We start from the raw sequence: 20,347 nt of genomic DNA on the forward strand, positions 1-20,347 counted from the left end.
CCGCCAAATGTATTATATTAAGTAATCTACTTATGTTGTCTACTGATTTCCTTTTCCATACAAATCCTGCTTGATCTGGGTTTATTAATTTTGCCAAATATCTGGCCAATCTATTTGCTAAGGCTTTGGCTATTATAGTCTGTATTCAAAAGTGAGTTAGGCCTATAAGAGGATGGCTTCAATTAACCCCTGTCCTTTTTTGTAATCACCGTAATTATTGCTGTTGAGAAAGACTCCGGGAGAGTATGGGTCTCAGTCACCTGGTCCACCACCTCTATGAGTCGGGGTATCAAGAGATCCTTGAACTCTGAAAATTTCAGGAGGGAACCCATCCGCCCCCGGAGACTTATTAGCTTGTAGTGAGCTCAGTGCTTTTTCTATTTCTTCCTCAGAAAAGGGAGTATCTAATCCTTCCCGTTCTTCTGGGTCCAAGTTGGCGATTCTAATTTAGTCAAGAATTCATCCAATTTTTTTAAAGTCACCCATTGATTCAGATTTATACAGTTCCATATAAAACTGTCTAAATGTTTTAATTTCATTTGGCTTATATAAAATTCTGCCTGTCCCATTGTGCATCACACTAATTGTTCATGAGGTTTCTTCTGCCTTCAAATACCAAGACAGGACTTTATGGGCTCTCTCCCCCAGCTCATGGTACTTTTTGTTTAGATCATTGATTTTCAAATTGCCCCCCTGAACTTGCATTCCACCTTAAGTAATCCCTATGCCATAAGTGCTCTGTGATTAGTAAGGGATTGCTTAAAGTGGTATGTGAGTGGAAAGAAAAAGTTTGAAAACCACAGTTTTAATCGTACCTAATTGACTCGTTATGTGCACAAACTCCAAAGGAAATGGCCCAATGACAATTTTTCTCAAGCAAAATATTTCATTAACAATTGGGTCGAGAGCAGTGGTTCTCAACCTTCCCCCTTCCCACTCACATACCACCTTAAGCAATCCCTTACCAATCACAGAGCACTTATGGCATAGGTATTGCTTAAGGTGGAATATGAGTTTAGGGGGGCAGTTTGAAAACCATTGATTTAGATCTCAGTATTTTCCTATTTATACATTTGCATTGTGTTGTACTTGAGCTTTTTGTTTGTTAATATTTAATACTTTTCCTCTGATCCCAACTTTTGGTAATCCTTTTCCAATTGGGTTATCTCTTGTTCCAATTCATTAACCTCCCTCATGTATTTTTTCTTAATACCTTTGGTGTATCCAATTATCTGACCTCTCAAGTAAGCTTTTAGTGTATCTTATATCACAAATTTGTTGACAGTAGAGGTACAGTTCGTCTCACTGAACATTTCTGTCAGAGCTCTGATATGACTACAGAATTCCAGTTTTCTCAACAACAAGGGGTTAAGATGCCACCTATATGTCATGATTTTTTATCCGGCATGACAATAGTTAGGGTCAAGGGCAAATGATCTGATAACAGTCTTGCCATGTACTCAGTTTCCACAATCCTACCCTCTAACTGGGCCAAAGTCAAAAACAAATCAATCCTAGTGTAGGAGTCTTATTTCGAATAGAAAGGGCCCCTCTCTCTTGGATGCCATCACCTTCAGGTGTCCTCCAAATTTAGCTCCTTCATGAAAGTCAGGGTTGTTTTTGCTGCTCTGGCCCTCATTTCTTTCTTCACTGACTTGTCCAAGACCAGATTCAAGCAAAAATTGAAATCCCCTCCAAGCCAGACATTTTCCCACCATTATGCCAAATTTTAAAAAAAATGTTTTATGCAAATTTTTCATCATCAAAATTTGGGGCATATATTAATTAGTGTCCAGGATTCTGAGTATAATTGACAGTGTACCATTACAAATCTTCCCACTGGGTCTATGACTGTGTCTTCCACTGTAACTGAGTAGCTAAGATAGCTACTCCCCTAGCCTTGGAATTAAAGGAGGATGCTATCACATATCCTACCCAACGTGAAAAAAAATGCAAGTTGAATGGTCTCTTGCATTTTTTAAACGTGCACCAAGACTCCCTTCCACTTCATCACACCATTTAAACCATTGACATTGAAACTTAGAAATATGATTGTTTTGTCCATCATCCTAGAGCTTCTCTTTTAAGCTCTTTTCCCCTACCTTTTGTTTCTATATTTCTTTAAATGTTAAAACTGATAACAGTTTATGGCATTCACTTTGATGATGAAACTTCATAGAATATGTCCTAATGGATTTTGCTGTCTAAGTGGATAGATAACCTGTCCTTTAGGTTGTCCCTTAGAGTTGGAGATGGCATGTTTCCACTGAGGTGGAAGATGTCAATTTCTGAATTCCTTTCATATGGGGTGTTTTTTGCAAACAAGCTAACACAGGAACTTGACAGAGTGAGTCCTTGATTCAATAGCAAGATGGTCCAAATCAATTGGAGAGGACCTCTACCAAACAGACTAGCTCTCACACGTTTACTGATTATGCATGCAGACACACTAATATTCCTACCACAAATGTGAATGAACAACTGATTTTGCCCATAGTTAGTAATGCATTGCTGACAGCAGAAATATGGAAATGGCCCATGGTTTCAAGAGTCTCATATGGACCATCTCAAGGTTCACAATGAGTTCTTTAAAACTGTGATGAATTGTGGACATTGTCAGAGAGTGATGTTAGAATGCAAGAATTTGATTTGAATGGAAACTCGTGTATTTTTCAGCAGAAACTTTTTATGCCATTTATTTCCACAGATTCATTCTCATCTAGAGAATGAATCTGTGGAAACACAATCTAGAGTGTTTTTGCTTTTTCTGTTCCCCCATACCTCCCTGTAACTCTCCAACTCTTCCTCCCACTTTTGTCAAATGAGTCTTCTTTACCACCTTGCTAATCTAATTCAAGTCATCTCCAACTCTGAGGGATGGCCTGAAAGAAGACTGGTTCTCTACTTAGTTGGATAGCAAAATTTGTTTGGACATATTCCTTGAGGTTTCATCACCCAGGCTGCATAGTAACTCTGTCAGATACCCTTAAGGTATTTCCAAATCTTTGAATTAATAACAAAAACAAGCTTTCAAGAAAAATAGGAGCAATATTTGGAAGATCAAAAAGCTCCAGGAAGTAGCATTACTGCATCAGACAAAAGTAAGTGCTCAAAAGATATTGTTCATGTTTAAACTATTGTGCTTTCCAACAGGATCTACTGATTGAAGTATACAGAAGTATAGGAGAACCAGATAGTTTATATGGCTGCGGTGGAGGGAAGATGTTACACCCACTTGCCAGGTTAACAACTGATTTACTTGAAACTACTCAGTGTGACTAACTGATCTTGTTATATTCTGTATTCTATCTCCTGTTACTTTCAATTGTCCAGAAATTCTACCATACCCATGAGATTACCACCTCCGAGCTGGTTGGATGCAGTGGTGTCAGTCATTGAAAATTTTACTTAAGCAGAGCTACTATAATTCATTTGAGTTTAGCACCATGATACTGGTAGCTGTAAGCCTGAGGTGGGTGAGAGATGATAGAATGAGCCAGAGTCCAGATCTTGGTAATTGGGGAGAGGGAAAACTTGGACTTAATGTGGAGAGGAGGGATTGAAATTCTGAGATAGTCACTTGATCTTGGGAAATGGGTAGAATCAGAGAGTAGATGTTGAAAGTAAGACACCAGCACCTAATAGTGGGGATAGGCAAGGTGAAAGGAGCACAAATAGGTTCTGGGATTGGGAACTGGCAGTATATTAGTGGGGACATCAAACACCAGAGGAAGTTCTGGGTAGCAAGTAAACAGTGTTGAGGCCAACTATGGTCACTTTTATTCCTACAGTTAACATTATTATTCTTTACAATCTAACAGAGTTCGAACATATGAGCATGAGCTGCTGTGGGATAAGGCTCTTGTAACATATGATATTGAAATGAATCTTTCTGACTCTACACGCCAAGCTGGCATTGTCCAGGTAGTGTTTATTTTTTCATTTTTGAGTCTTAACTATGCTATGCATACACATTAACCATAGTAACTGCATGCTTTAGACAATGGAAAGTCAAACTGTCCTCAGGTCTTTTACTCAGTAAACCTGAAGTGTTGTTGAATGCTGTTTTCACTGTTTTGTGGTAAGTGTTTAAATGTTCAACTAATCACATTCCCTCAAAAGGGTTGAGCAATCGCCATGTTTAGATGTGGCAGTGGCATCAGGGAATGGGTAAAATTGTAAAATGTTATCTTGGTGAATTAATGATGGGATGAGTAAGCCTAAAAGAAGATTATTTTGATTTGAACAAACTCATGAACGGTAGCGTTATTGTTATAGTTCTCAACCAGCAGCCTGGAAAAGGCTGAAAATTGAATAAGAATAATTTCACACAATTTTATTCAATTATCATTATCAATCTGGAACAAAACATTCTCATCCCAGTTGCTCCTTTGGTTTTTTCTTCTAATCAGTGTCGAAGGATTAAAGCTCACATTCAGAGTTACAAAAAGGGATGGTGAGAAAAGAACGCATAGATTTATAAAGGGTCTTTCATATTCTTAGAACAACCAAAGAACGTTACAGCCAATGAACACAAGAACATAAGAAATAGGAGCAAGGGTTGGCCATCAACCCCACTGAGCCTGCTCTGCCACTCCATGAGATTATGGCTGATGTGATTATAGGTTCATCTCCACCTACCTGCCTTTTCTCCATATTCTTTAATTCCCATACTTTGTAAAAATCTATCCAACTTTGTGTTAAATATGTTTACTGAGTTCGCCTCCACTGCTTCAATGGGCAGCAAATTCCAGAGATTCACTTTTCCTCTGGGAAAAGCAGTTCCTTTTCATCTTTGTCCTAAATCTACTGCCCTGGATTTTGAAGCTATGTTCCCTAGTTCTAGTCTTCCCCCACCAATGGGACTTGCTTACCTCTATCTAATCTATGTCTTTCATAATTTTTATATATTTCCCTCACATCCTTCTGTTCAATGTGCTCATTTTGATATCCATAATTAATCTTTAGTTGTTTATTGTAGGCTTTACAGAACTTTGGACTATGTCATGTTTTAACCACATACCTGAAGGGACTTGAAGTTGAAAATACAGAATGGTGTGAGGAATTGCAAGAAATTCGCTTCCAGGCAGCCTGGAGAAACATGCAGTGGGATCAGAGTCCTCCGAGCAAGTAAATGCAAGATTTCCTGTTACAAATAATCTGAATGGAGCTCTCTCTCTTTATTGTAAAATTGTTGGTTTTTTTTGTAATTGTACATTATCTTTCTTTGGCTTGGCTTCGCGGACAAAGATTTATGGAGGGGGTAAAAGTCCACGTCAGCTGCAGGCTCGTTTGTGGCTGACAAGTCCGATGCGGGACAGGCAGACACGGTTGCAGCGGCTACAGGGGAAAATTGGTTGGTTGGGGTTGGGTGTTGGGTTTTTCCTCCTTTGCCTTTTGTCAGTGAGGTGGGCTCTGCGGTCTTCTTCAAAGGAGGTTGCTGCCCGCCAAACTGTGAGGCGCCAAGATGCACGGTTTGAGGCGATATCAGCCCACTGGCGGTGGTCAATGTGGCAGGCACCAAGAGATTTCTTTAGGCAGTCCTTGTACCTTTTCTTTGGTGCACCTCTGTCACGGTGGCCAGTGGAGAGCTCGCCATATAACACGATCTTGGGAAGGCGATGGTCCTCCATTCTGGAGACGTGACCCACCCAGCGCAGCTGGATCTTCAGCAGCGTGGACTCGATGCTGTCGACCTCTGCCATCTCGAGTACTTCGACGTTAGGGATGAAAGCGCTCCAATGGATGTTGAGGATGGAGCGGAGACAACGCTGGTGGAAGCGTTCTAGGAGCCGTAGGTGATGCCGGTAGAGGACCCATGATTCGGAGCCGAACAGGAGGGTGGGTATGACATTGCTGTGGTAATTACAGATTTTGGACTTCAAACCAGCCATCAGTCAAAATACTTTTAAAATTATTTTGAGAAGTGAGAAACTCACTTCTAGTTATGAAATGACACAGTATTCAGCTTAAATCTACCTCAATCAGTTATCACACCTGTTTGGTGTACTGAATTTCATCAACCTACATCACCACAATTAAAAAGGCATAGAAAGGCTTGTTGAGTATTTTTGATCACCACTAGGATAGATGATCCAACACTTCTGGTACATAATGTGGAATGGTTGCCATAATCTATAAGTTAAATTTAGTTTGCAGTACAAATTTAGTTTTACAGCGATTGTCAGTGACAATCACAGAGACTGTTGCCATTTTTCACAATGGAATACATGAGCACCTGTCTGATCTTTCTTTACCCATAGACAAAATAATTTAAAGCAGTGCAAGAAACAAATGTGTTTTCTTTGTTCAAATGTAGTCTTGGTTAAATTGCTTGTATTTTGTCATTTATAAATTTGGGAGGGATGGACAGAACCGAACGACAACTGTGAGAAATCTAACAATCTATAACCGGTTTTGTATTGAACCACTTGAAAAATCACAGTGATCGCAGAGCAGCATAGTTACACAGGCGGAAATTTATATAAAAGATTTCTCTGTGTAACTAGTAGATTAGTTCACAGGAGAACTCACGAGTGTATATTTGCATTTTTAGAGGGAATTCAAAAGAGATTTGATTTACAAGATTAGGATTCATAGTTTTGCAGTACGTCCATTTGGGCAACATCTGACCGCATACATGTCCGTGGTCCCATAATTACTCAGTTACCGCGAGTAAGTCTGCAGCAATTTAGAAAAAGTGATCGTTAGCTATTAGAAATTGTATACCCAAACTGATCTGACTGCCTCGTGCTCTCACAGCCCTGTATCAGTCCCAACTAATCCCACTGCCCTACGCTATCCCCACAGCCCTGTATCAGTTCCTACACAGAACCTACTGCCCGCTCTCTCCCCACTGCGCCTGTTGGTCCCCACCCTGATCCCACTGTGCCGTGTTGATCCCCACACTGATCCCGCTGCCACGTCACGGTCCCCACACTGATCCAGCTGCCCTGTGTCAGTTCCCAACTGATTCCACTGCCTCGCACTCCTCACTTTTCCGTATTGGTCCCCACACTGATCCCTGCTTACAAATAAAAAGTTTACAGGTGCAATACAGTATCCTATATAGCTTTGCTAAATATATAATATGGTGTTCTCACAACGTCCACATCACATAACACCCAATTTCACAGAACATATTGTGGATGTTAAGCAGCACATACCTGTATTATATTGGCCTTATGATTAGAAGACTAACACAAAGAGTAAGAATAAATTGTGTATTTGTGAGATATAATTATGAAGTACCTGAAAGTTCATGTGTAGGCATCTGCTATTTGCAATCTATATCAATGAAATGAAAAAGGAGTCAAAAGTTAAACGATTTAAAATTGGATGGGAATGTAATGGAGGCAGAAAAAAAAACTAGTTAACGGTTTGAAAAGAGAATGCAGATGAAGTACAATTTAGGTAGGTATGAATCTATCCACTTCAATAAGAAGAAGAAAGGGCAGAACATGTTTGAAAACATGGAGGGACGAGTAAATATTGATACCTCATTGAGATTTGGGGTCCCTACAAAACACAAAAATTCACTATATATGAAACACCCGGCTATTAAGAGGGCAAGTATTAAACATCAATGATTTCTCGGTTTTGTGATCTTCTTTTCTTCCTTGTCTTCCCACTTGATTAAGTTGATGTTTTTATTGTCCTTTCTCAGAGGTGGGACTTTGGGGCCTGGATATCATGAATCTCTGTGGCATGCTTTGCAATCTCTGAAAGACCAAGAATTTTCTGCCTCCCATGAGGTTTTGAAAGCAGCCAGGTATCTTTTCAATCATTAAATATGACTCTTGCAAGATTTAATCCTTTTGTGGCATTACCATTTTCCTTGTCAATATAAATCCTGCAAATGCTACTTATTACTGAAATCTGCTCTTTATTTTACTTGTTAAATGTTGGAAGCAAATGATATTGAGTTCCAAATTATTGTGCCAATAGGATGAAAGAAGTTGAAGAATTATGCAAAGGAAGCCTGGAATCTGTTTACTCTCTATACCCCACACTATGCAGATTGCAAGTACTTGAAGAACTAGAAACCATTGGACAGATTCTATGCAGGTAACTGGCTGAAGTTTATTCTTTGTGAAACTGTTTGTAACATTCCGAGTTATATTTGCTTAAATGACTATGTGCAAGGGTGAATGACAGATGAGGACACGAATAGACTTAACTGCATTTCCCAGAGTTAAATAACCTTCCTTTACTGTTAGGATTGATACATAATGGTTATTTAGCCACTGAGGCTGCATAATGCCCGTTGAACTACATATTTACAGAGTCAACATTTGCTAAATGGAAAGGATGTAGAAGAAATTTATCAAAATATAGCAAAAAGAAATAATGTTTTCGGAACTAATGAGAATCGTATTCAAAGTCCTTTTTCTCATGCATGATTTCTCTTTGTTTTCAGATCAGACCTAGATGATGCATTGAATAAGGTTCACAGAAAATGGGAGCAACAACTTCAACTTCTCAAGGACAGTGACTTTACCTTCCAGGAGCCTATCTTAACCATGAGGACTGTCATTCAAGAGTTGCTTATCAATAAAGAAATGGATGGCCCAAGGAAGGATCTCATTAAAGATGTTCTGACTAAGCATTTGCTTGAAATGGCAAAATTAGCACGAGCAGCAAAAAATTCCCAGGTTTGGCACCTTTTTATAAGTTATTGATTGTGAACATTAAGTGATACAAAATGTTAAGCCATTAAAATGGTTTGGCTATTTTTATAAATTGAAAGCAGCATGTGATTTGTATTAATATCTTTGAGCTTTATCACTATGCCAAGAAAAAAACATGAAGAAAGCTGGTTTTGTTTTCCTGTTAAGCTATCTTTTAATTTTGTTTCACTAAATATTTCCAGTTTGTCCATATTCATAAAATTTGTTTGGCTTCAGCTGGCTGAGAAAGCAATTTTCCAAATCAAGCAACACAATCCACTTGGATTTGGTGTTTCAACCTGGCAGCTGGAAGAGGCACAAGTCTTTTGGGATAAACAAGAACAGAGTCTTTCTCTTAATATTCTCAAACAGATGATTGACAAGCTAGAGGTATGTTCATTAGGCTCAAATTATCCAATATTTTGTCTCAGTCTTTTGATCAGAATTAGCAAAAGCAAATGATAATGGACCCATGTAGACTATTTTTTAACTTAAAAACGTATTAAATCTTAATCTGCTTCTGTCCCTTTGAAAGATTCACAAAAAACATGTTCTCACACTGGCACCAGCAGACTACAGGATTGAGCCTCTATCGTAAATTCTCAGTCTGGCCTTGGCAGCCTACATAACCAAACCTCCATTGCAAACTCTCACCCTGCCCCTGCTTACCTTCCCCTTCCTCCCTTGGATTCCTTCGACTCTTCACGTCCTGATCCACCCCATCCTCCTCCCGACACCCTCCACCCCACTGTCTCCCACCTACTATATAATTCAACCACCAGACACATTTTTCCCCTTTCAGCTTTCTGCAGGGATGGCTGCTACTATGACTCCCTCAACCACTCCTCCTTTCCCACTAATTGCCCCTAGTCACCCACCCCCATTTCACAGGAAATACTACTTTTGCACCCACACCTCCTCCCTCACTACCATTTGGGGTCCTAAATGCCTTTCCAAGTAAGGCACATCAATTTTGGATTAGAATTGGAGATAACTGTGACTCTGACTGTATCAGTGGATTTTTCTGGATAAATAAAAACTCAGAGAAACTTTACAGTCTCTTTGTATTCCTCCAGACCGACACCATTTTAGAATTTACTTTCAGTTTTAGTGTGTGAAGAATGAAGTGATTTTCCAGAATCTTGAAGTAACTTGATAAAGCCAAGTTGGTAGATCCTGTCTTTTCCTCAACATTCAACTGTTGCCTCAATTTTAGAATCCTGATGCTCCAGCATTTATCCATCAGCTCTTCTATATTTTTTTTCTTCTCAGGTAAATGATGACAAAGCATTAATGCCACTCTATATCAAGTGCCTGAGACTCTGTGGAAACTGGTTGGCAGAAACGTGTTTAGAAAGTCCTGGTACCATCATGCAGAAATACTTAGAAAAAGTAAGAATGGGTAAATGGACAATTGCTCATGTATTGCATTGACCTGTTTGGTAAACATTGGCCTTTCTACTTTCAATCAAAATTAATGGCTATTATCATATAATAATGGGTTGGCTCATTATAATATTTATATCAATAATGTGAATTTCATAATTTACCATCATCATAAGGAATCCTGTTACTTTTGATATCTCCATTGGTGAAATCTGGCTCCCAAGATGGAATCAGAATCAGAATTTATTGTCACGAACAAGTCACAAAATTTGTTGTTTTGCGCAGAATCACGGTTCCAAGGCATTTCCTTAATCAATATTTAGTGAAATCATTAATCACGTCTGCAGCTTTCTCTGCAATAGCCCTTGAGAATATAAAGTGATACTTCATTATTTTGATGTCATCCTGCATAGACATTGGTATTGAACAATTGCTTTTTATTCTTTCAGGCTGTGACTCATAGCGTTCAACACAAGGAGATAGTTCACAATGAGAAGATGGAAGCATTTTTATCCCTGGCCCGTTTCTCAGATGCACAGTATCAGAGTATCGATAATTATATGAAGTCATCTGAATTTGAAAACAAGCATGAACTTCTCAAGAATGCCAAAGCAGAAATCAATTTGATCAAGGAACATAAATTTCAGACCAACAGGTAAGCAAATGTGAAAACTTTATCTCATGAAACTAATTTGTGTGCTTACTTAACAATATTGTGTCATTTTTATAATCTATGTGGAAGCAAGATATTTTTAAACTTTGTGGACTGCATTACATTTAATCATTTTGTGCTCTCCAGTGAAATGGCATGGTCTTCTATATAATAGTATATCATATTCTAAACATTACTTAATCGCAAGATTATTATTTTATTAAAAAGCTGAATGACACATGTAGAAATTGCAGTTTTACTTGTTGCCTTATTTTCTAAAATCACAGCTGGCCATCAGAGTTATATTAAGATGTTTTAACTCATTCAGTGCAAACCATACTTCATTGGGTGGCAAAACATTGAATTGTAACAGAATTGATGAACTAAAATCAGAAGGCTTTCAAACATATCCTATCAAGTGTGACTCAATTACTTTTCTAAGATCGGAGTAAAAACTGGGCTTATGCATTCAAAGTTAGTCAAGCAAAGTTAAAATGTGAATAAATGTAATAAATAAACTGTTACGATTGAACCACAGATACTTGTGTTTGCTGGAATTTTCTGACATTGATTATTCTGCATCTATAATTTTAAGTGGTTGGAACAAAATAAAAAACATGAAATTAACCTGAAAGATGAGAAGAAAATAACATTTCTCCATGGATTTTGATGCACTCTAAATATATCTGTTGACTAGGTATGTAGTGAAGGTTCAGCGGGAATGTGAATTAGACGAACAAGCTATGCGTGCATTGCAAGAAGATCGCAAGCAGTTTCTTTGTAAAGCAGTGGAGAACTACATCAACTGCTTGCAGAGTGGTGAAGAACATGACATGCGCATCTTTAGACTTTGCTCTTTGTGGCTTGAAAACTCGGGTGTTCCAGAAGTAAACGAAATGATGAAGGTAATATCTGGTGATTATGCAGAATCCTGATGGGAAGTTACGTCAAGTACTGTATAAAGTTTATTTTCAGAAAATGCAATATTTCTGTTCCTCTTTTCATATTTGCTCTTCCTCAAGATACAACTAGATCGACCGAAACAGTTTTCTGACCCCTTCCATGATTTATCTCTTCTATTTTTCTCTCCAGAATATTATTTTTACTGTCAACTCTCCAAAACCTCACCCGGGTCTCCTCTTTTCACAAATCAGCACTGAGCAAGGCAAAATTATTTGTTGAGGGCAAGGAGAGTAAATTATTTCTGATCCACATACCTAAACTATGCATCAGAAGCCATTGGATATCAATCAGTGTTGGGATTCCAAACAAATTAAGCCATTCAACCATTTTGCATTTATCTTTTTATGTTGAAAGCCTTAAATTGGGGGATTGTTGTCCAAGATAATACAGACTTTCCTTACTTTGGAATCTGTTCATATGCTATGTGTATATTTGATTCTGATAAACTGGGTTTCCCATATTCTTATAACTATTGTCAGTGCGAAAGATGCCTGGTACAGTGATAACATAAACCCCTGTGGCTGAAAATCAATAAAAAAACATGTTAGATTTACTGTTTCTTGGTAATTTAGTGGTTTAATCTATTGAAATGTGTATACCCAGAGTTAGATTTATTATATTCACTGAATATACTTGCATATTTCATATTAAAAAATATAAAATAGTAGTAATTCATGGGCAGCAGATGTTTCTGGGGAAATGACACAGTAGAGGAATCAAGGCCAGCACAGATCATCCATGATCATCTTAAATGGTGGAGCAGGCTTGAAGGGCCCAATGGCCTTCTCTGCCTATTTTCTTGTGGTGGTTAAAGTTTAGAGGTGGTTGACATGAAATAATTTTCTGCTTTTCCTCTCAATGGATGTTACTAACCTGCTATGTATTTCCAACCATCTTTTTGTAGTATTCTACTTTTATTGACCTTTTGTTTAAATTATCAATTTAGAGAGTAGTACCTCGCCTACTGATGCAAAATCATAATTTTTAATGCATTTTTCTTTTAGTTGCAACTTTTTCAATGAATTTCACTGAAAAATTATGTTTAATAATTAGCAAGCTGTAATTATTTACCATCATGCTACCAGTATTGGTTATTTGAATATTCTCTGCAAGTGACTTAAAAATATAACGTATATACTCATGCAATTGTCAATGCATGTCATAATCAAAAATCATATGTTTTCACATGACCCGTGTAAAAGTCAACACGTTCCCCTTTTTTTGGACGTGGCACCCACCCATCTGTGCTCCCGATGCCCCAGCATGGCTCTTTACCCTGGCTGTCCACCCATTCGAGCCCTGGGTCCTCATCCAAGTCGCTTGCACCGATCACGGAGACTCGCCACTGCCGCTCACCCATCCAAGCTCCGGCACCCAATCACTGATCCTTGCCCCAGCCTCCTGCCCATTCGAACTCCCAACACCATGACCCCAGATCCTCACCTTGGCCGCCTGTCCATCTGAGCTCCCAACTTCCCGAACGTGAACTACTTGGTAAAGTTCACCATCCTGGGAAAGAAAATTAATAGAAATAAGATGCTTAAAATAAAATGCAGAAAATGTGCTAATACTTCTATTGAACTAAGTCATTTCACACAACAAAAGACACAGTGATAAGAAAACAAAGAATTATTGGAGAAAATCAGCAGGTCAGACAACATCCATGAGGAGATATGGTCAGTTAATATCTTGGGTGTGAGCCCTTTATCATGACTAATATAGAATAGGTGAAATTATATATATATATAAAAGGGAAAAGAAGCCGAGGGAGGGATTCAGAGGTGTTGTACGACAGAGGGTATGAAAGGTGGAGATGGATAATGGGAGAAATCACTTGGAAGGGTGATTGGGAATGTAAAGTTAGAGAAAAAAAATAGGAGACATCTGAACATTTGCTCTGTTACAGCAGAGAGTGCTTAAGGGGATAGGAGATTTGGTGGGGAGCAAAGAGTGGACAAGTGAGTGTATGAAAGATTTCTCCCTGTGGAAAGCAGATGGAGGTGGAGAGGGAAACGTGATTGGTGGTGGGATCGCTGTTAAACCTAACATTTTATTCCACTGTTCCCATCCTTTCTTTACCTACACCTATACTTGTTTTTTTCCTCTCTCTAACTTTTCTTTCCCTTCCCCCTTCCTTGTGGTTTCTCCCTCTACTTGTCTCTCCATCTTTCACACCTTCTGTTCTCTACTCATCACCTCTGGGGGCCCTCCTCCAGCTTATTTCTCTCTTGAGATATGTAATTTCACCCATTCTCTTTTAAAAATATTTTTATTGGTATTTAATATATAAAAAGTTAAATGATACAATGTGCAATATACTTAAAAATATAGATTATGGAAATAGCCCCACATATTTTGAAAGTTAATTTCTGAATCTTTTATAGCATATCTAATTTTTTCTAAACTTAGATAAGACATGATATCATTTAGCCATTGTCAGTGTGAAGCTGGAGTAATGTCTCTCCATTTAATCAGAATTGTACGTCTGGCTATTAAAGAAGTAAAAGATAAAATTTGACTTTGATTTGGAGTCAATAAGACTTCATCTTCTTGAGTTAGTCCGAACTGCACCTATTCTCTCTTAGTTTTGATAAAGGGTTTCAACTCAAAATGTCATCTAACTATTTCTACCCAGAGATGCTGTCGGACCTGTTGGGTTCCTCCAGCAATTCCTTATTTGCTCAAGCTCCCAGCATCTGCAACTTTTATGTTTCTCTATAGTTAGAAGAACATTTGTTTTGGCCAATTAAATTCTAAACCAAAATCTAGATTAATTTTATTTTTGTTACCTTTGTGTTGTAGAAAGAAAAAAAAATTCTTACTCTCTTTGGCCTTCTATTTTAACAGAAAGGTGTGGAAAAGATTCCATCTTACAAGTTTATACCTTTAATGTACCAGCTGGCTGCTCGAATGGGCACAAAGATGGCAGGAGGGCAAAGATTTCATGAAGTATTAAACAAGGTATTCTGCTTTTGAATGCGCACAATAATGCAGCTGCGGCCAAAAATCTATTTGCGGGACTTCTAAAATGTTTTTTGAATTTGATTATTCTCACTGACCAATTAATTTTTTTAGTAGTTTCATGAACATTTTATTATTGTGGCCTTGTTTAATTATACAAGGGTGACATCCTGGGGAAAATTCAAGTATTGAAGAAGGTTAATGTATAAAAATGGAGATGCATCCCTTAGATCATTTGTTGGTAAGAAGTGATAAATTACAAAATTGCGGTATATCCAGATCTGGAAAATCCATAATATTACAGCATAGAACTGAATAGTTATAGGATCTTCAGTTGGTAGACCTGTCATTGGAAGCTGAGCTTCTATCTTCTCTGCTAAGTGGTGAGCTAACAATTATGAAGGTCTTGACTAGGAGTAGGACCAAAGGAAGTAAAACCTGGACATCTCAGTGTTTCAGATGGTGCTATTGATCATTTTATGCATGCAGAAAAAATGAAATAATCTTGCATTCTGAATATTTTTGGAATCTTAACACTGCATTTTTCTCATCAATTCTCATTTGGATTATCCTACAAGTAGTAATGTCATTCATGCGGAAACCGGGCAATAAGAACCATTCAAAATATTTTGATCTGTATTTTACCTCTTCTAAGTGGGATTGGTAAAAATAATCAAAAGTGTGCTTTGGTAAAATGATTTCATTTAAAAGTTTGAAAAAGGATTGCAGTAGGAGCCATTATGCGCTGATACACCCGTGGTCATACTGTAAAGAAAAAGTCTCATTTTGCTTTTATTGTTCCGAAGAAATCAGAATTTCAATAAAAACAAAATGAGGTTTTTGTTTTACAGCAAATCTTGCAATTTGATCTTGCGATCCATAATCACACTGGGTGATTTGTGTGGAAAAGAATAATAGGTGACACCCTGAAAAGATGCAAGGACAATCGAATTGATTTTACAAAAAATAACGAATAAAACAGCTCACTTGTTTGAAAAAAACTGAGCATATTGAGTTTTTTTTTAAAAGACCTTTATGAATAACAGTGTATGCTCATAATTTTGTTTTGTTAATATCTTACAGCTAATTGAAAAAACCTCATTGGATCATCCTCATCACACACTCTTTATCATCTTGGCTTTAGCCAATGCAAACAAGGATGATATTGTTGAGAAACCCGAAGTAATGAGGAGGGGGAAGCATACAAGAAAGGAGATGCCTTACTTGGATCAGGTTTGTTGAGAGACTGTGATAATACAGGTATACCCCACTTTACAAATAGTCACTTTAATCAAATTTGCTTTTATAAAGAAACCTCTGTTTGCTTTTATGAAAGGATTTTTGCTATTATGAAAAAATGGCCAATGGAGCTGTCACAGAGAAGCCAGCAGGGATGTTACAGGGCAGCTGGCAGGGCTGTCAGCGCACAGCCAGCGAGGCAGTCACAGGGCGGCCTGCGGGGCTATAAGCGCGCGGCCGGTGGGGCGATCATAGGGCGGCTGGTGGGACTGTCAAAACTCTCTGTCTTCCTAAATTTAGTAAGTGAAACTACACTGTACATACATTATTTTTACTTTATATAGGCTGTGTATTTATCATATAATTCTTGCTTCTACTATAGGTTTTATTTGTTATTTGATGTGATTTTTTTGCATAGAAATCAATGGTTATCGCTTCTTCGCTTTACGCTATTTTGGCTTACTAAAGATTTCGTAGGAACGCTCTAGTTTCGTAAAGCAGGATATACCTGTAATCAGAATAAAATTATCCTTTATTTGTACAATCTTTGGTTACATTATGCAAATCCTTCATGCTCCAGGACAGTATTGATTGCCCATCCAGAGAATCTGGGTAGGCTAGACCTCTCATTGAAAGCTATGCTTCTTCACACTCCAAGTATTACTACATTAATCTCGATAGGAGTAGAAAATGTTAATGCATTAATAGGAATAATTTTGTACCTTCATTTTACCTCCCATTGTTTGTAGCCAGTGAAACAGCTTTTAATGTGGTTGTTCTTCTTTCTTGGTGAACAGTCAAGGTTTTACAAAGCCTATTACCACAATTAGGAAAAAAATATTGGCTGTTTGGGTATTGCAGATTACGAAACAGTGTTTTTTGCAATTAAAGCTAGCAGATCATTTGTTTTTCTAATTATCTGCTGCTTGCCGCATTAATTTCCAGTTACTTGGGTACAATGGCACCCAAGTAAATGAATGTTACTATTTCCCAGTCTCTCGATATTTATAAACTAATCCACATTCTGTTTCTTCTACCTCATGTTTTTCCCTTTTTACTTCATCTCCCACTTAGCTAGGCTCTATACCAGTGGTCTTCAAACTTTTTCTTTCCACTCACATACCACTTTAAGTAATCCCCATGTCATAGGTGCTCTGTGATTAGTAAGGGATTACTTAAAGGGGGAAAAAAAGTTGAGAACCACTGCTCTAGACCCAATTGTTACTGAAATATTTTGGTTGAGAAAAATTGTCTTTGGCCCATTTCCTTTGGGGTTATGAAATTGTGCACATAACAATTAAAACAGTGGTTTTTCAAACTTTTTCTTTTATTTTCACATGACAAGTGGCCGCTATTTTGTATGTTCTTCCATGAACACGGGCAAAGTATTTGTTTAAGTCATAAATTCTCAATCTGTAAAGGATCCTTCCTGGGACATTGCTAGTCCTTCATATTTTAGAATGTATGAAATCGAAGCAGATTCAAGCTGTCAGATTTTCCCCAACTACATTTTCCTGTCCTTTCCTCTTATCCCTTGGAGAAATAATATGGAGAAATATATTTATGTCTGATTCGAAATTACAAATCATTAAAGTTTCACAGTCTTCCAGGATAGAGAATCCCAAAGGTTCTCCACCCTTTGAATCAATAAATTTCTTTGCATACCTATAGAAGTTTTAAGTGTGTTTTAATGTTTGTTATGTGTTTAATTTTATTTTCTATTTACTCTACAAGCTGCAGTTTATTTTTTAAATTTAATATTATCTTTAATTTCCCCTGTAATGTATTGGTGGATCACTTTTCCTGTTATGTCTTTGTGCCTTATAGCTATACATAAATTATATATTATTTATTTAATTTATAGTCATTACTTGTCCAATATTATACTTACTAATGAAGTTCCCCAATCTGTCAGAGCCCACATACTCATACTTTCATGGCTTCTTTTGTTTAATTGAAAACCCTGCTTTCAGATTGAACCATATCACTTGCCAACTTGATGTCAAATTCTGTCATATTATTCACTCTTTCTTAGGGTCTGCTTTGCAACACAGTGCCTGACTACAGGTTTGTTTTACAACATACTGATCTGGACATTCATTGTGTTCATGTTCAAAGAATTCATCCTCCAATTTGTGAGCAAAATACTCAGTCTATGTGCAGGTGAAAGTCCCCTCTGATTTCTTTATTATCACTAATATATGCTTCTCCTTATTCACACTGTGCTTAATATTATCTATTATTTGTTGGCCAATAAAAAAACAGCATCAATATTTTCTGTCTCCTGCTGCTTCTTCACCTCAGTCAGAGTGTTTCTATTTCTATATTGTGATCTGGCCAGATAGGCCTGTTTGAAATATTATTCTGATGTCGCCCCTTATTAGCAGGGCTACCCTCACCTTTTTCTTTTTGCCTGTAAAATATCCTGGAATATTTCGTTCCCATTTTGTGTTGCCATTGGATAATAGCTCTTATCTACTACTTGTGCTATTAATTTATCAGTCTTATGACAGAACTAGTATGCATTTAGATAAAGTACCTCTAAATTTGTCCTTTTACCATTTATCCACTTGTTCTTCATCTTTGTTTCATGTGCTTGTTTATTTTGTTAACTACATTACTAACTTTCACTTACAACTTTGTTTTTCTCCCTCTGAATTTACTCTCAGGTTTCTAAGATGCTGAGTCTTTTGAGATGTAACTCAGCTAGGTGCAGTCTCTAAAAGCCCTATTGTCCATCCTCTCTCTGTTCTTATTAGTCACTGACACTGGGAGTATAGCTAAGATTTCATGCTTTAAGTTTCTCCTTTTTAATCCTTTCCTAGTTCTGCAGTGTTTGTTTCCAGGATCTCATCCATCTATTCATAATATTGATAATGATGTACAGGATAACTTCTGCTCCTTTGCCCTCCCCGCTCAGGATCCTCAGCATCTATTCACGTGTATCCTTAACATGACATCCTGGAATTGTCAGTGGTCACAAAGGCATGGATGTTGGTCTATCACCTTCCTGTTGAATCCCTCATTCTCACTCTGTTTACTCCCTGTACAGCATTCCCCCAAGGAACCATTAGGCACTTTTAAGCTCCAGCACCTGGGTAGCCCTCCTGGGATTACTGGGGCAAAGGTGCTTCCAGCACCTTTTAAGCTCCAGGGAGACCAACCCGTTAAATCGCCAACCCAATTATTTAAGGGGATCCTGCCCCCGCGATGATGTCATAAGTGACGCATCACGCACTCGGGAACTATCGGTAAGTCTCCCCTGCCCCCCCCCCCCCCCCCCCCCACCGGCTGTCAGTCGCCCACATCCTGTCAGTCCCCACCCACCACCATCACCACCTCCCCAGTCAGTCACCCTTTCCCTATCAGTTGCGACCCCCACCGTCAATCAACACTCCACCCCATCAATCTCCTCCCACCCTCAGCAAAGTCCCGCTGCCATGAGCATTGAGCTGTCACAACTGAAGTGGCGATTGCAGCAGCGGCATTTCGCAGCTCGCCCCCACTCGTGGCAGCAACCCCTCCCCCCATGGCAGCGACCCTTCTCCCCCCAAGGCAGCAACCCCTCTGAACCACCCGCTGCAGTGACCTCTCTCCCCACCCGTGGCAGCAATTTCTCCTCCACTGATCATGGCACCCCCACCCCTGCAGCATTAACCTCGACCCATATGGCAGCGACCTCACTCCCCCCAATTGTGGCTCTCCCCCTCGCAGCAGCGACCTCTCCCACCGCAGGCCCCACAGCAGCGACCCCTCTTCCCCCCCCCCCCTCCCCCTCCCCCCCCAATCGTGGTAGGCACTTCATCCAGGAGTTCCCCTGTGAAGCTAGTGTGTAACCGCTAACAACACAGGAGGAAACAGGTTGGCCATTTTGCTATTCAAGCCACCAGAGGACGCGTCGTGGTTAAGTTTAACTGGGCTCCCTGCCTATCTCTGAGATAGATAAGGAACCCGGTTGGATTTGGACCACGTTGACCGGGACGCACCCTTTCAAGCTGCTGTGTGAGTTGGGTTCTAATCGGGCAGATTGCCCAGTTAACCCCGTTTAACACGGCAGTTAGAAAGGGCCTAGTGACTCTTATCACTTTTCAAAAGGGTAAGTATTAATATGTGGGAGAGGGAGGGCAACTCCTGTACTACCTGCCTGCTTCTATTCTCCCTGGTTGTCACCCATTCATTCTGTATCTGCACATACTTAAGCTACTGTGTGACTACCTCTTTAAATATGCCTTACATAAAGTCTTTGGCTTCAGAGATACATCAAATTGACTCCAGTTGTCTGGAAATGACCACAACTTTTCACACAGAAAAGCTCCACACGACTGAGTTTAATTCTGTCATAATTGACTTCATTGATAACTCTAAAAGTTGAGTTTTCATAGGGATTTGACATCTGGATGCTTTTCACATTCCCTTCCTTCCAACAGTAAAATGTGTAAAAGTTGTCTTTTGAGAAAGTCAATCCAGATTCATTTAA

The 20,347-nt window shown here is 38.7% G+C and overlaps 1 protein-coding gene across 3 annotated transcripts in view; it reads left to right on the forward strand.

Moving 5' to 3' along the window:
• atm (ATM serine/threonine kinase) overlaps window positions 1–20,347 on the forward strand; it is a 225,143-nt gene that overhangs the window by 172,779 nt on the left and 32,017 nt on the right. For all 3 annotated transcript variants that reach the window (XM_069891269.1, XM_069891268.1, XM_069891270.1), the window contains exons 41-52: window positions 3,154–3,242; window positions 3,822–3,924; window positions 4,982–5,130; window positions 7,667–7,771; window positions 7,948–8,067; window positions 8,420–8,654; window positions 8,907–9,059; window positions 9,942–10,061; window positions 10,505–10,710; window positions 11,405–11,612; window positions 14,518–14,631; window positions 15,715–15,864. In XM_069891269.1, coding sequence (XP_069747370.1) covers window positions 3,154–3,242; window positions 3,822–3,924; window positions 4,982–5,130; window positions 7,667–7,771; window positions 7,948–8,067; window positions 8,420–8,654; window positions 8,907–9,059; window positions 9,942–10,061; window positions 10,505–10,710; window positions 11,405–11,612; window positions 14,518–14,631; window positions 15,715–15,864 — 1,752 coding nt within the window. The remainder of the gene's footprint in view (window positions 1–3,153; window positions 3,243–3,821; window positions 3,925–4,981; window positions 5,131–7,666; window positions 7,772–7,947; window positions 8,068–8,419; window positions 8,655–8,906; window positions 9,060–9,941; window positions 10,062–10,504; window positions 10,711–11,404; window positions 11,613–14,517; window positions 14,632–15,714; window positions 15,865–20,347) is intronic.

The sequence above is a fragment of the Narcine bancroftii genome, chromosome 7, assembly GCF_036971445.1.
Source record: "Narcine bancroftii isolate sNarBan1 chromosome 7, sNarBan1.hap1, whole genome shotgun sequence".
Lineage (NCBI taxonomy): Eukaryota > Metazoa > Chordata > Chondrichthyes > Torpediniformes > Narcinidae > Narcine > Narcine bancroftii.